Genomic DNA, 15288 nt, shown 5'->3' on the forward strand with positions numbered 1-15288 from the left:
TAGATGGGAGTGAAAGTGAAGCTGTGGTGATGTTGAAGAAAGAGTATGTGAGCAGTGTTGATCATCTACTGTTTTTCAAACGGTGAAGGACTTTTGCTCGTTCTCCCTGATTCAGTGAAGAGCATGACAGAGCCTCACCTTTCAGTCAGATGTTTTCTGCAGAGACATCGTTTGTCTGTGCTACACGCTGTCAGGTGAGCTTTTAGCTGAGTTCTGAGTCCGTGATACACACGTCTACATTTCAATAAACAACCTGCACAGGAACCAGATCCCGTCTATCGACCCTAGCTTTGGGTTCAGGTGGATCCTCAGGAACCTCAAGCTCTGTTTCAGGTCATCTCCTGCGTCGTGCCTGAAACGAGACAGTCATGTCTACACAGTAAAGGAGCTGTGCAAATTACTGGGTGTTAAAAGCCAGCGTCCACCTCAACTGGGAGCAGCGCACGGACAGAGCAGCCACGCTCTTCAGGGGACAACAGGCGGGCTGCGGCTAGAGCCTGAGTTTGCGGTGCAGAGGCCTGGGGGAACTGCAGGCCTGCACAGGATTTTCCCCCTTTCTTATCTTGTGTTGTCTGAGTCTCTCCTTGCATGCTGACATGTGTGCTCCCCATTTTCTCGCATATGTCATTTTAGGATTTCGGCCCCTTCACCTGTGCGATTTGGTCACCTATCCAGCCTCCCACACAGACGACACAACCATGTAGTTCCAGCAGACACAGGACAGCGAGTCAGTTTCTTCGCTGGTTTATTGGGATCCTTGGAAATGTGACTAAATAGTTTGTGTAAACAGGCTCCTTTTATCAGAGGAGTTTGTCCCCTTTCCTAAATTTCAAATTCACTCACCGTTTAGTTTAGCCGCCGAAACAACCAGAGGGCAAGATATACAACGATGCTCCGTTAGCACTGTGGCCTGGACGAGTGCAGGCAGCATTATCTCTGTGTGCGGTGATGTGGAAGATGGTGACTCACAGTCTTTGCAGGGGGACAGGGACTCAGGTGCTTTATAGTGGGCAGAGGTTCTAAACCTGCTGCAGCTTCTGCAAGCGCAGCTTCATTTTCTATCGACTGACGCATCAGATTCTGGCTATATAACAGTTCTATCATTAGTCTGCCAACACAGCCCAGCTCCATGTGACATTACATAGCAGTGTGAACCACGACAACCAAGAAGACTCAGGTATTCCAATACACATCGTGCTGTTTCACACTGTGCTGAGAAACAGACTCACAGGGGGGTGGCTTTAAACCAGTCCAGCCTTTTTGCACCACAGACCAGTCCGAAATATTTTCACGACCAATAAAATACAACAAAAAAAACCATACGTACGAAAACAAGATTATTCATAAACAGACCCAGGAACCAGACCGAGGTGACAAAAATAACATAACCCGAAAACCATACTTTTCACCCGAGCTCACCACGACCTATCCCGCTCCGTGACCCGGGGGTTGGGGGCCGCTGATGTAGAAGTATTCCCTCCATCACCCGACTGTGTCCTCAGTCCGCAGCACCCATCCACACCATGTGAGCAATACCGCTTTGCCTCTGAGTCACCTGACATAATCGCTGACTCAGCAAACCCTCCCACAGCCCACAGGTTGGTACCTGTCAGCCGCCTTAACCCAACCTGACTGATCTCCTGTTTCACCTCCAGTGTCCACCATGTGCTCCAGGGATTATCATCTCCACCTTATGACCACATGCAGCTGCTTCAACAATGGAGGCACAGAACAGGGTCCACTCTGACCCACGGGCACCAGAGATGGTGTCGATGTTCTGCTGCATGTGGGAACTGAACATCTTATGGACCAGGGCCTCTCCTTTCTTTCTTTCTTCAGCAAACTCTCACTGTACATCTGACTCAGAGTAAGAATCTAACCAGATTCTTCCTCTGGATGGCATTACCTTGGCCTCCAGTAACACTGTGAGGAACCTTGGAGTCATTTTTGACCAGGACATGTCCTTCAACGCACATATTAAACAAATATGTAAGACTGCTTTCTTCCATTTGAGCAACATCTCTAAAGTTAGAAATATCCTGTCTCAGAGTGATGCTGAAAAACTAGTTCATGCATTTATTACTTCCAGGCTGGACGACTGTAATTCATTATTATCAGGAAGTCCTAAAAACTCCCTGAAAAGCCTTCAGCTAATCCAAAATGCTGCAGCAAGAGTCCTGACAGGGACTAGAAAGAGAGAGCAGATTTCTCCTGTTTTGGCTTCCCTTCATTGGCTTCCTGTTAAATCCAGAATTCAAAATCCTGCTCCTCACATACAAGGTCTTAAATAATCAGGCCCCATCTTATCTTAATGACCTTGTAGTACCATATCACCCTATTAGAGCACTTCGCTCTCGCTCTGCAGGCCTACTTGTTGTTCCTAGAGTATTTAAAAGTAGAATGGGAGGCAGAGCCTTCAGTTTTCAGGCCCCTCTTCTGTGGAACCAGCTTCCAGTTTGGATTCAGGAGACAGACACTATCTCTACTTTCAAGATTAGGCTTCAAACTTTCCTTTTTGCTAAAGCATATAGTTAGGGCTGGACCAGGTGACCCTGAATTCTCCCTTAGTTACGCTGCAATAGATGTAGGCTGCCGGGGGATTCCCATGATGCACTGGGTGTTTCTTCTTCACTCACCAGTATTACTTCAGGGTCTTTACCTTACAAAAGGCTCTGATTTCTATTCAGAGAAATATCCGAGGGACCACGAGTAGCAGCTGCTGTGTTTGGGGTCATATGGTCCTCTGAGAGCTTAAGATGAGCTTGAGGAGGAAAAGACGACAAGGATTTAAATCCATCAATTTAAATTCCAAACTGAACGGTGAGAAGTGAAACTGAAATTATTCGAGAGCTGAATTTTTAAAGGATAAAATGCAATTTCAATTTAGTGATGATCATTTTCAAGCCATGAATTCAAATTCAAATCTAACTTACTCAAATTCAGTTTCAGATTTCTGCCCATAGAATGATGCTGCTTGCAGGTCTGAATGTGTCAGGCCTGTCCAGTGGCACCCTCTGCCTGCTAACCCATCTCCTCATAGCTTTACCACAGCAGCCACGACATGCAGCCACTAATGAAACCATGAGAAAACTGATCAGCCTGAGAGGCATGCACACAGACTCAGTCTGAGGACTTCCTGTCAGATCACCTTTTCTTGTGATGTCCTGCAGCAACACGTGCACAGAAACATCTGTTTCACACACACGGGGAATCGCTCTGACACGTTCTCCATCTTTAGACTGTTTGTGTCCGTAACTGTTAATAAGTCACTGCTTTTGTTTTCAGTCGATTTCAAACGACAGCAAAAATGTTTTACCAGGAAAAGTGATCACACAGCAGAGTGATCCCAGGTGGGAGAGGACGTGTACAGGCTGGAACAGACTCTGCACAGAGACGTGATTAGCTCTTCCTGCCACCTGCTGCCTTTGACCGAGTGAAAGAAACGGTTGAACAAAGCTGCCAGTGTGTGCTGAGACGCACCGAACACGTTACAGCAAAGAGGACCAAACTGACCCAGAACATCTGTGTTTCTATTCGTTTGGACCTGCAGGCTGGAACAGACTGCAGCGTCGGCGTTCATGTGAAGCTCGGGCTGCAGAGATCGATGGCGTGATAAACAGCCCTGATGCAGACTGTGCGGGATCCTACTTCCTACCACGGACGTCATTAAAACTAATGTGCTCGTGTCAGTGGAGGAGGAGTCCCAGCTGTTCCTCCGTGCACAGCAGTGCAAACAGTTATCACAGCATCGTGTTGCTGCAGCTCCACAGAAGAAAAGGTTGGTCTGAACCCTCAGCAGCTTCTCACACGCTGCAGTCTGCTGCTCCTTAGAGCGTCTGTGGTGAGGTCATCGCCCCCCTCTGGGTTGGGGTCAGATTTACTCGTTACCATGGATACTGCAGCTTCCAGGCTTACTTCCTACAACCCAGACTAACATTTATACTCAACATATCACAGCTGTTACCTTTGGGAAGCTCCTGAACACGTATCATGTAAATGCATCGTCCTTCTGCTTGTTACAAAATAAAACAAACTCTCTTTGACCCGTTTAATGGAAGTCATCATCTATTTGTTGCTCCTTACATTCATTTCTGTGCTTCATCCTCCAACAGTAGAAGACTGAAGCATCATCATCATCGATGGCTGTACAGAGGGGACCGCGCCCTGTGGCATCTGTCAGCTGCAACAGCAAACAGCTGCACTGCCCACGTCTCGAACATTAACTGAGAAATCTTTTCAATAAATACTTCAAACTTTCAACAAACAGAAATTTCTTTAAACCATCTCATAAAAAACAAAAACAAACGCATTGTCCGCTCGGCGCCAACGCTAAGCTCGCTGCTCCGTCTGCGCTGTAGTTTCTGGGTCAGAGTCAGAATCAGAGTCCGTCTCGTCGTCTTTTTTCGGAGGCTCTGTGGCGTCCCGGCCGACTGCTACCACCCCCTTCCTCTGAGGCAGGACTGTGAAGAAGGCCTCCTGCCAGCTGCCTTTCTCCAGGTACGCCAGGATGATCTCGAACACTGCAGGAGAGAGCGCCGTTCAGACCACAGAGGGAGCAGCTGAGGCTCCTCCCCGCTCCGCGGGCTAAAGCAGGGAGGAGCCACAATACAGGAAACATAATCCTTTAAATATCTGCACAATAAACTTGAGTAAGAGCAGGGCATGAAGCCACTCCCACTCCTTACCGTGGTTAACAGCCAGAACCTTCCGACTGTTCATCTTGACGAAGCTGCTCAGAGGAAGCTGGGCGTGGCTGATGCCCAGCTCTGTGGCCCTTTCAAAGGTGACTCCCTGCAAACAAAGCCCGACAGGTTAGCCGACGCAGCCACGCCCACACGCTACAGCGGGTCTGGAGCCGAGCACACCTTGTGGTGGTTGTGGTCCACCAGGCCTCCGATGACGTACGCCCTCTGTGGATCCAGCTCCGTCAGCACGTTGGGAGAGTCGGAGGTGAGGTAGACCAGCTCCTCCTGGGACACGACCTCAGTGTAGTGCTCCGTTTTAATGTGTATGTCCTGCACAGCACACAGCATCCAACCAATCAATGTGACAAACTGCTGGCATTGAACACAGCATCTTCAGCGTGGTCATCATCAGCTCGGAGCGGCTCATGGACCCAATCATCAAGCTTTTTATTCTGGACTGTAATTTGTATTACTTCATGTTTATTCTAACGCTTCAAATTCATGTTTCCTGGGTCATGAGTTTTGGTATCTAGAATAAAATCCATGCATCGTCACCGCCCTCCATCTCATGTCAAGTTTAAATGTTAGTCAGAGGGGTCCAACTCCAGCCTCGAGTGTCCTGCAGGTGTAAATGACCTCCTCAGCATGAAGTTCTCCAGAGGCTGGTAATGAACTCATGTGAGTCAGGTGTGCTGACCCAGGGTGAGATCTAAAACCTGCAGGCCCCTCGAGGCCTGGAGCTCCCTGCTCTGAAGCAGGGCCTCATGTTAATCGTGTGCAGATGGAGCTGATATAAAGTGGTGAGGGCAGACGCTGACTCCTGAGCATCCTGTGGGTGTGAACTACAGGTGACGCCACAGTTTCATGAACTTAATAAACTGGAAATCAGACATAACGTTGTGCAGGTTCCAGACCTCTGTTGGACGTGTGACTGCTCACCTTCCAGTTCACCCAGCCTTTGTCCTTCTCGTCCATGCTCTGTCTCAGCTGTCCTCCTAGGCTTGTCAGGTAAAACTGGACACGTGAGAAGGAGTTAGAAGATGTTTGACGCCACATGAAAAACTGTTATTACTGCCTGTTACTCTTCTTATTTTATATTCGACCCAAAGCCAGTGGAGACGGTTTGAGATGAAGACCAACAAGTGCTCAGCATCTCATCATGGAGCTCATCCAGGGGATGCAAAGCATGTCGCACCGACATCCACATCCAGATGTTGGCTCAGCTGTGGTCAGAAGTCTTGACCAGGAAGAGTTGTTAGTGTGTAAACATGAGCACATGTGCTACCTGACGCCACGTGGCTGCAGCGTCCTCAGTGCCGTCTGTGTTCTTATTGCTATTAAGTAAAGTTTCTGCACTGTAAGTATTTTCAGCTCTGCACAGTTAAGACAGTATTTTATAAGCTAGGCTAGGACAGCATGTGGTTGGTAAACAGGGAGGTAACCACTGACAGCTCAAAGACGTGTCAGAATCTCACCACCCTCTAAACACGCCACAGATCCACCCGTGAACTTCATGCTGTGCATGTGAAACTGAAGCCAGGTCAGTGTGGGGGTTGGTCCTCACGTGCAGATACAAGCACGAGCTCGTGTCCTTAACACGAGTCCACGGGCTGCTCCGAGCAACTGAGAACGTCATCACAAAAACAAACGCAGTATCATTGTTATCATCGTCACGTACTCGGCACCAACCTGCACTGGATGCGAGGCCCGTCTGTTCTCTGCGTAGCACCTCTGGATCTGTTTGTGAAGTTTGCGCACGTCCTGAAGAAACAGACAGTGTGTTGGGAACTCTGGGAGCACAGTCGCAGCGCCTACACCTCTGACCCGGTTACCTTAATCAGCATGAGGCTGTCGAAGCTGCAGTCCACCACCAGCCTCAGAGAGCTGGGCGTGGCCTCTCTGCGCGCACGTTTGCGGGTGCTCTGGACCTCCCCGCCCTCCTGGTGATTCTGCCTCTGCAGGCGACGCTGCTGCTTCCTCTCCTTTCGCCTCTGCCTGCCATGAAAGCGAGGATGATGTTCAGCACGTGTGTGGGTTTGGTCTGCATGGACTGAACACTGGGTCCACTGTGGGAAGCTCAAACCTCCCCATCAGGACAGAGTGGGTCAGAGCCGATGGTCACTGAGCCAGTCTGTGTTTTACCTGATAACTAATTCATTACTGGATCATTGGTGCCATTATTAACTATACTGATTTAGAGGGGAGGATATTTGGACTGGAGGAAGGATGGATCAAATGTGACATAAAGGTGTCCTGCAGCAGCATCCTTTTGTTTGACAGACTCACACACGCTGAAGGACGCGAGGTGTGTGAGACAAAGGTCAGCACGAGAAGCTTTCAAGCTCACGCCTGTTTGTGCGCATGCACATTCATCTCACAGTGGATCACAGTGTAACAGCTCAGCAGGCCCGTGGAGGCCGTTGTTCTGGCAAAACGTCCTACTGTAAGTAGTTTATGCACATTTCTGCTGTCACACAGTAATTCCAACACAAATGTAAGTAGGTATGACAGTTTGCCACTTAACTGTGCCCATCAGAGTGTGCTTGTAGCTCACATTCATAAAGCCAGGACGGTTTGCCTCTTCATTTTACCCGTTAAAGTGTGCTTGTAGGTAACATTCACAAAGGTAGCATGGTTTGGCACGTAATTACACCTGTCAGAGTATGTTTCTAGGTGTTATTAACAAAGGTAAGATGACGTGCCACTGAATTCTCGCTGTAAAATGATGCTTCTAGCTCACATTCACAAAGGTAGGACGCTCTGGCAATTAATTTTACCCGTCAGAGTATGTTTGTAGCTTATATTCACAAAGGTAGGTTCGCCACTGAATTTCGTGTTGTGCGCATGCGTAGAAACAACGGGTAGGATGGATTCCCAGAACACCGTGACTGTTCTCTGCGTGTTTCGCGCCACAGCTTACTTCCGCTGCTCGCGCTCTTCCTCCCACTTCTGCTGCTTCAGCAGTTTCTTCCTCTGCCTCTTGGACAGAACCGGGTCTTCCGGGTCTCCGGGACTGCTCACAGCCTTCTCGCTTTGGTCTTCCTCCGCCGAAGCTGGCATTCCCGTGGTGTCGTCAGCCGTCTGTGAACACACCGCTGTGGTCATGTCTGCGCTGCTGACGTGCAGGAGCCGCGCTGGCGGCATTTAAATGACTTTATAATGTGGGCTAAAACGGGTCAGTTAGCCTGGCACCGACGAACAGACGAACGAGCGGCTCACCTCGAGTCCACGTTTTGTTTGGGCGCATTTGTGACGTTTTTTATGCGCGTCACAAGCTCGCGTTAAGATGCAGTGCTGCCCTCTACCGGCCGTACTAACAAAGTGAAGCAGATTTCATAAAACCGACACAGATGCATTTACTTTCACTCTGGTTTCATGGAAACATCGCTGCTTTCATCAGTAACAGCATCTGATCACAATTTGTACTTTTATTTTTTATTCCTAAACGTGTTGTTTGTCTCTCTGAAGGCAGTAAAACCAGACTCATTGATCTGATTTTACTGCACATCCATAAATGTCCTCCGCTCTCAGGACGGGAACATTACTCTACAGTTATGTCCTGTAACAACAAGGAAGCTTTAGAAACTTTAGTATTTGTAATAGTTTTCATGTCTTTAATTATTCCACGTCTCTGCATGTGTCGCTTTCCCCTTTAGCATCCATTAATCAACGTAAACATCTTATCTTTGCAAACATAGCATTTAAACACGTGAAACATAACTGTGACACTGTTAGTTGTTATAAACTGAGTCAGTCAGAGTTTTCCTGTTTATTCAGTTTTCACAGTAAAAGTGAACCTGACACTGCAGCTGTGCAAACAGCTCAAGTCATCCTCATTGTTTTTGCACATTTATCGTTTCATCCACGGGTCCTCTTTATTCCCACGCTCCCGTCTGTCCACCGCCTTCATCTACCTTCAACATTTACTGTGCGCAGCAGAGACTCTGCTCTGAGGCAGCAGAGACTTTGCTCTGAGGCAGCAGAGACTCTGCTGTGCAAAAATGCTTTCACACTTATAGAAAACATTTCCTACTTTATGCAAAAGTTTAAAAAAAGAAAGACAAATCATGCACAACCAGAAACATGACACGAACCAAATCTGATCAAATCCCCAGGAGAAGACAGCAACAGTGTAGCATCGGGACCATGGAGCTCTAAGAAACAGCAGTGTCCACTCTTAAGACTGAATGAACTCAGAGGTGGTTTAACCTCCACAAATACACAAACACAGACGTCGTGTTTGTGAGGCACGAGAGGAAAATGTTCGACTCTTTTTCTGATAACAGTGCAGCAGCAAAGCTGAGAGTCAGGTACAAAAGTATAAAATATTATCAGCTTGGGTAGAAACGTATGTTTGATGCTTCTGCTGTATATCTGTAACAGGACACTAAACACGTCACAATAAAACAGTCAGCAGAAAAACCCTCAGCAAAGCTCCAGCTCTGTAACCTGTCATGTTTCCAACAGAAGAAAACGGACTGTCCAGCAGACCCACTGCACAAACTCCAACGTGCAACCACAAACAGCAACCTCAGTTTGAACATAACGTCTCATAACTTCATGTCACGCACATCTGCAAAGTTCAGGAAGTGTAACAGCTGGACAAGAGTAACTATTCATCGATTTCACAACCTCACAGTTTGGTTTCTACACATGATTCGGCTCATTCAGCTCCTGTGTGAGTGTGTCCACACCGTCCAGCTTACAGCTCGGCCCTGTGGGGACACAAAGAAACACACGTCAGCACACTGCAACAGGTTTGTACATTTGTCGCACAGCTTTCCTCCTATTCTGTAGAACAGCGAGTGCCTTTCCACCGCACACTATCTGTTTACGTTAAAAACATTAGTGAGCGCTCCAGTATGTGGGTCAGACCCTGGAGGGGAACTCCAAATGTCCCCTCACTGTACCGCTCAGCCGTCAGAGCCACGTGAACCTCACCCTGCTGCTCCTATAAAAAGAGCCTGAGCCTGCAGGATGTGCCAGCCCGGCTGCTGATACCCAGCAGCAGCTGAAGCTTTTCCATCCTCACACGAATGCCTGCCTGACCTTTCACTCTGGCTGCACACACACAGCTGATCCAACCACATCTCTGCTGTGATATCGCATTTTACAGGATATCTATCAGTGTTAGTTAGCTGCAGCTGCTTTACAGTCACTCCACATCTCTTCTTCTTCTGTTAGATATGATGCACAGCATCCTGTTAGATCACTGACTTCATGCATTAAGTGAAACGTGTGGTGTCAGCATCATTTTTAGGAAATGCAAACATTCATTAAAGCGTGAAACAGTCCCCATATTGTTTTCTGATTTATAGTTTTTATTCTTATTTTCTTTTCCTCAGGCTGGCAATGAGACGCCCTCGTTGTTCTGAGAGCACGGAGAGGTGAGAACAGTGTGGGTCACGATGGTGTGCAGAAACATGTTTGATAACTCATCCATAAAATCAGCTGCAATAACTACATGTGATGTGCTGTGAGCCTCTGTCTCCTCCTTTTGTTGTCACCATGTTTTCAGAACTACTGCACGGATCATTTCACTGACTTTATGTCTCCATAGTTTGCAGTTTGCAGCTTTTAGGCTACATTATATTTCAGTGTATCCTATAAATAAATGGTTCCTCTGAGATTAGTTATGTAAAGCTCTCCACTGCGCCCTCAGACATGCTTCGGTAAAAGGGAAGCAGTCAGATACTCACCTGTCCAGACGACCTGCCGTTCATCGGTGCTCCACCATGAAGCTCATAGTCGTCCCGTCAAATGAGGGGGGGGGCGATGATCCGGGGCCCCTGCTGGGAGCTGATGCTGATGACAGGCTGCTTGATGCTAGAGAGGCCCTGCTGTGGCCTGTTAGCAGCAGCCTGAACACCTGAGGCTACCTGGGAAGACTTTCCGGTGGACATGTAGAAAGGACTCTCCACGTGCATGCCCTCGGTCTGCTGCGAGGAGCTTTTATCGCTGCTGTCCACCTCTGCCTGCACCGACATCTGCGACTGTAGCAGCGCCCTGGCAGGTATCACTGACGGCGTCGGCACGAGACCCGGGTAGATCATGTACGTGTGGCCATAAATGCCAGAACTGAGGGCTAAAGGTGAGATGGGCATGGGCACAGGTGTCATGGGAGGCTGTGGCAAAGGCACATCCACATATTGACCCGTTTCTGGATCAAAGAGACGCTTGGTGGCAGGCTGCACTGGTGTGTCTACCAGGTAGTAGTTGCCAGTGCTGGGATCCAGCAGCATTTTCCTCTGGGTGGCCTGGAACGGGTCCAGGGTGGGAGCCGGGGTGATTGCTGGAGAGAAGCAGTAGACCTGTGGCTGATTGGCGGGCATCCCGAGTGGCAGAGAGTGGTAGATAGTAGCTGAGGGGATCTCTGGTGAGTAACTAGCTGTGTGCTCCTCGTGCCCTCTGAGCCCAGGTTCCAGGTGTCCTGAAGGTGTGGCTGGATGTGACCGGGTGAACGTGTAGACGGACGCTTTATCAGGTGGCTGTTTGCCTTTGCTGGGCTGAGACTTGACTGGAATAGCGAGGTAGTTCTCACTGTCAGTTGAAAACTCGTGCGCAAACCCGTCGGCCTCCTTCACGTCGGCGTCTTCGTTCCCAGCTGACCGTCTCTCGCAGATGCTGAATGATGCGGGCGGTTTGGGGACGAAGGTTTTGGTGCTGAAAGGTGTTTGTGTGACGGTGTTCGGTTGGGATGTCTTTGAAGTTCTGGAGGCCTTGACACTGCTGGGGGCTTGCACTGACTTAGGCCTGTCATCACAGCCCACTGATGTGGGGCGGGGTTTGAGTGGGTCTTTCTGCTCCTGCTTCAGCAGGCTGTCACCTGCTCGTCCTGCTGGGGGCTTGTCTGTGCTGGACTGGGAGTTTCCTCTGGCAGGCTTGTCTGCGCTGGGCGTCCATGCAGTCTCCTCTCCGTGTCCTGGATGCTCCTCACACGCTATCAGTGAAAGCAGGTGGCTGTCTGTCAGCGGCCGAGCCTCGTTCTTCCTCTTCCACTCGTTCTTTTCAAATACATAAAGCTGCTCCATGGTTTTCACGGCAGCCTGCAGTTTTTGCAGAGCCGCCTGGTTTGGCACCTGTGACTCGGGCTTTTTATCAGTGACATCCGATACTTTTTCTTGCCTCCTTGTAGATATTCTGCTTTCACTTCGGTCGGTGTTTCCCTGCGAGGCATTATTTGAGGGGCCTAGAGATGCGCTCCCTGTTGCCCCTGATGCGTTTTTGACGCCCTCTGGAGACGATCTGTCCACGTCAGGTGACTCCTGTTTAGCCCCGTGAAGGTTTCCACATTGTTTTCCGTTACTGCTCGTGTTCACAGACTGGCACTTGATCACTATAGGCGACACAGTATTGAAGCTTTGATTGGGCACTTGCTTGTTTTGCTCTGGATGTCTGTCAGCGGAGGCGCTGTGGGATTTATTCTCGTTATCCAAAGAAACGAAGTGATACGAACTTTTAACCAGCTTACGCACGTCTCTCACTTGGTAAATGGGAGTCTGCAGCTTCCCCTTATTGTCTCGAATGTCTCGAACCATAAAATGTGGAACTTTATCTGAAAAGTCACCCTTCAAAGCTGTAGCGAGCGCGTGGGATTTGGCGTGATCTGTTCGGATGATGTTGCAGCCTAAATTAGGAGCGCGCAGTTTGGAGACGGCGCACGGCTCGGTGCTATCGTCTTTGACGCGCCTCAAGTTAATTTGAAGTTCTGGAGATTTGGATGTGGTCGCAGAGTCTGCGACAGAGCGTACTTTGGCTCCACGTCCGTGTCCACACGTAGAATAATTCCTGCTCTGCTGCGTGGCTTCGCCTTCGTTCGGCAGCATTTGGATATTTGGCACAAATAGATGAGCCATTTTCTTCAGTTTGCTGCTGCCCGCCGAGTACAGACTCCCCTCGGCCAGCGTGTCCTCTGGTGTTTGATCGTTTTCAGGATCCTTTTGAAATTCTAGCTCGTCATCCTTCCAGCATCTGAACGCGCTATTTTGGCTGCGATGCAGCGTGCTTCTGGATGAGTCCACTGCGCCTTTTTTAGTATCAACTCCAGTTTGTTGCTTCCGAGAGTCGCTCTTGGCATCCGCTATGTCCCCTAACTCATTCACGCGCATTATGCTGTAGTCCGAGCTGCTGTCGGAAAGCTTGGAGTTGTGCTTCGCTCTGACGTCGTCGCTTTCCTGGCGCAGAAAGCTGGGAGAGGGCGTCTGCTGCGGCTCGCTTATTTCGCCTCTCTCCATCTTGCGCTCCTGCTCGAACTGCATTTTCTTAGAAATGACATTTTTGATGAGACTCGAAGCAAACACGGCCTTCTTGTGCGTGTCTTCCATGGTTTTAGAGGGCGGCTTGCCGCCCCCCCTGCTCTGGCTTGCGTTGGTAACTTCATCCGTGGAACGTGATCCTGCAAAGTTAGTGCGTGGTTCTCCCGCAGGAATTCCCGATTTAACGTTGCAACGAAAATTCAGCGTCTCTGTCAGCCTTATGACGCCGCTGTGGCCCTGACCAAATTTCCCCATCAGCTCTATTTTCTTTGTAGATGACGCTGCGCTGTGGGGAGGTAATGTCTCGCTGGCGGGCGCTTTGATGATGCCCTTATAACCCCTTTTGTCTATGCTCTTGGCGATTTGAAACGAGGCCGCTGAGCTTTGATGAGAAACAAGACTTTGGTCCACATTCATGTTACCATATTTCAGGTCCACAAACGTGGACCACCTGTTTATCCCCACGGCATGCTCTGATGCAGAGGACTCGCTGGAGGTGCTGAAATGAATGGCATCAAAGTAAGGATACGCCAGGCTCTTGAAGGCTCTGGCTGTCAGAGTGCGCACCTCCTTGTCAGCGTCGTCCAGCTCGCTGACAGCACTGGACGTGCCGCTTGAATATTCGGGGACTTCTTTCCCCCTTAATTTGCCGCCAAAGTGTACGCGCCCGGGCGCTGCCACCAAACACTTCGCCGTGTCACACAAGGTCTCTGCCTTCCCATCAACTCCCCTAAACACATAGCGACTCACATCTCCGGAGCGCCTGGCATGATAGAGAATCTTTTCCTGTTCTTGGATGTTGCTGGGGTCATTTATAGCTCGAGAGGTGGTTCTGATTGACAGGTGAATCTGTCCGCCACTGTTGCCACTGCAGCGTTGCTGCTCGGGCTTTGACACACTCTCATCTGAGCTGGTGAATTTGGCCGCTTCGCGCGGATCACTTTCCAGCAGAGTGCTGACTGTTGCTGCTGCGCCCTGAGAGCCAGGCTGGCGGCCGTGCCCCCTCGCGCCCGCCGCGCCCCCGGCATCAAAAGAAGCGTAATCGGCAAATGAGTAAACCCGGTTGTCTTCTTCAACGTCCCAGCTCGTGGAAGAGCCCACTCCGAGTTCGTAGTCCTCCTCGTGGTCAGAAAGTTCAGAGAGCTGGATCTCGTGCGTGGTAATATAATGGGATTCGTCCTCCGTGGCGCACGGAATGCAGTCATCTGAAAGCACCAAACTTATACCATCGTCCACTTCATAATCATCCTGCTCACTTGTCTCCCCGAGATAATTATCACTAGCGCGCAAATCCACGTCCGGCTGCAGGCTTGCGCTGCTTTCCGTGTTGGACACCTCGTGCTGCTCGTGGAAACGCTCCGACTTTGCGTTTGCACAAAAAGGAATCGGTGGCGGTGACGGGTCAGCGTGCTGGGGCTTAACACCATCTCCATGTTTCCCAACTGTGCCATTCTCTGTCTTAGTGTCGCCCTCGGGTTTGCGTCCCGTTGCGCACGGAGCTCCAGCTCCGCTGTCGGAAACAATGACAGACATTTGGTTTGTCTCACAAACGCGTCCGTCTGTTTTCACATTCACTGAGTCCAACTCGACGTATTTCCTTTCATCGTGCTCCTCGGGACCATCTTCTGTGGGGTTTGGGGGCAGATCACTCACCTGGTGACGTGTCATCGATAATTCCACACAGCTTTTCTCAGCGAAGCTCAAGTCGCAAATCTGAGCTCACATTTGGTGTCTGACAGGAGATGCAAGAGATGGAGTCGGACAAGATTTCGTCGTCCTTTAGGCAGAGATAGTCTGAGTCTGACAGACAGACTCCGATGTCACCAAAGCGCTCCAGACATTCCAGCTCATCGCCACATGTAGGCTGAAGCATGTAGGCTAAAAAGGAGCAGAGACATTAACCACTGTCTGGTTCTCAGTCTGTGAACCAATGCAGCCACAAAGCTGTATTTCTAATGACAGTCGAGGTCAAACCTGCTTTGAACTTCATGTTCAAGCTCTGTGGTTACAGCTCTGACTGAGGTCTTAAAAGCCTCTCAGACGGGTAGTTGTCAGTAACTGGGTTTGGGTTACCTGTTAACAAACTGCACCCTGCCACTGTTGTCCTTTTATATTTATGCCCATTTATCTATTTACCTTCATATCTATCAGTGTCTCTGTTTCTACACTCACTTCATATATGAGTGCTTGATGCATATTTGTTACTATGACAACTCAGTTTCCTCTGGGATTAATAAATGAAGAATATGTTATTTAAATAAAGTCTCTCTGACTCTGAACTTTGCTTTTTCTGTTGCTCTTCGATATCTTTGTGTCTGCTTCACCTTTTGAGACACGTTGTATTGAAC

At 49.3% G+C, this 15288-nt stretch overlaps 2 protein-coding genes across 2 annotated transcripts; both read right to left on the reverse strand.

Annotated features, from left to right (window-relative positions):
- Nucleotides 1-4034: 4034 nt before the first annotated feature.
- On the reverse strand, nucleotides 4035-7949 carry trmt10a (tRNA methyltransferase 10A). The gene is made up of 7 exons (XM_040034625.1): nucleotides 7606-7949; nucleotides 6518-6680; nucleotides 6375-6446; nucleotides 5625-5699; nucleotides 4866-5015; nucleotides 4686-4791; nucleotides 4035-4520 (listed from the first exon to the last, which is right to left on the reverse strand). The coding sequence occupies exons 1-7, from the start codon at nucleotides 7827-7829 to the stop codon at nucleotides 4330-4332; spliced, it is 981 nt and encodes a 326-aa protein (XP_039890559.1). The 5' UTR covers nucleotides 7830-7949; the 3' UTR covers nucleotides 4035-4329.
- Nucleotides 7950-8439: 490 nt separating this feature from the next.
- On the reverse strand, nucleotides 8440-14916 carry cunh4orf54 (chromosome unknown C4orf54 homolog). The gene is made up of 2 exons (XM_040034616.1): nucleotides 10385-14916; nucleotides 8440-9400 (listed from the first exon to the last, which is right to left on the reverse strand). The coding sequence occupies exon 1, from the start codon at nucleotides 14606-14608 to the stop codon at nucleotides 10442-10444; it is 4167 nt and encodes a 1388-aa protein (XP_039890550.1). The 5' UTR covers nucleotides 14609-14916; the 3' UTR covers nucleotides 8440-9400; nucleotides 10385-10441.
- Nucleotides 14917-15288: the final 372 nt, after the last annotated feature.

This window comes from Simochromis diagramma, unplaced genomic scaffold, assembly GCF_900408965.1.
Source record: "Simochromis diagramma unplaced genomic scaffold, fSimDia1.1 OVJJ01000439.1, whole genome shotgun sequence".
Taxonomy (NCBI): Eukaryota; Metazoa; Chordata; class Actinopteri; order Cichliformes; family Cichlidae; genus Simochromis; species Simochromis diagramma.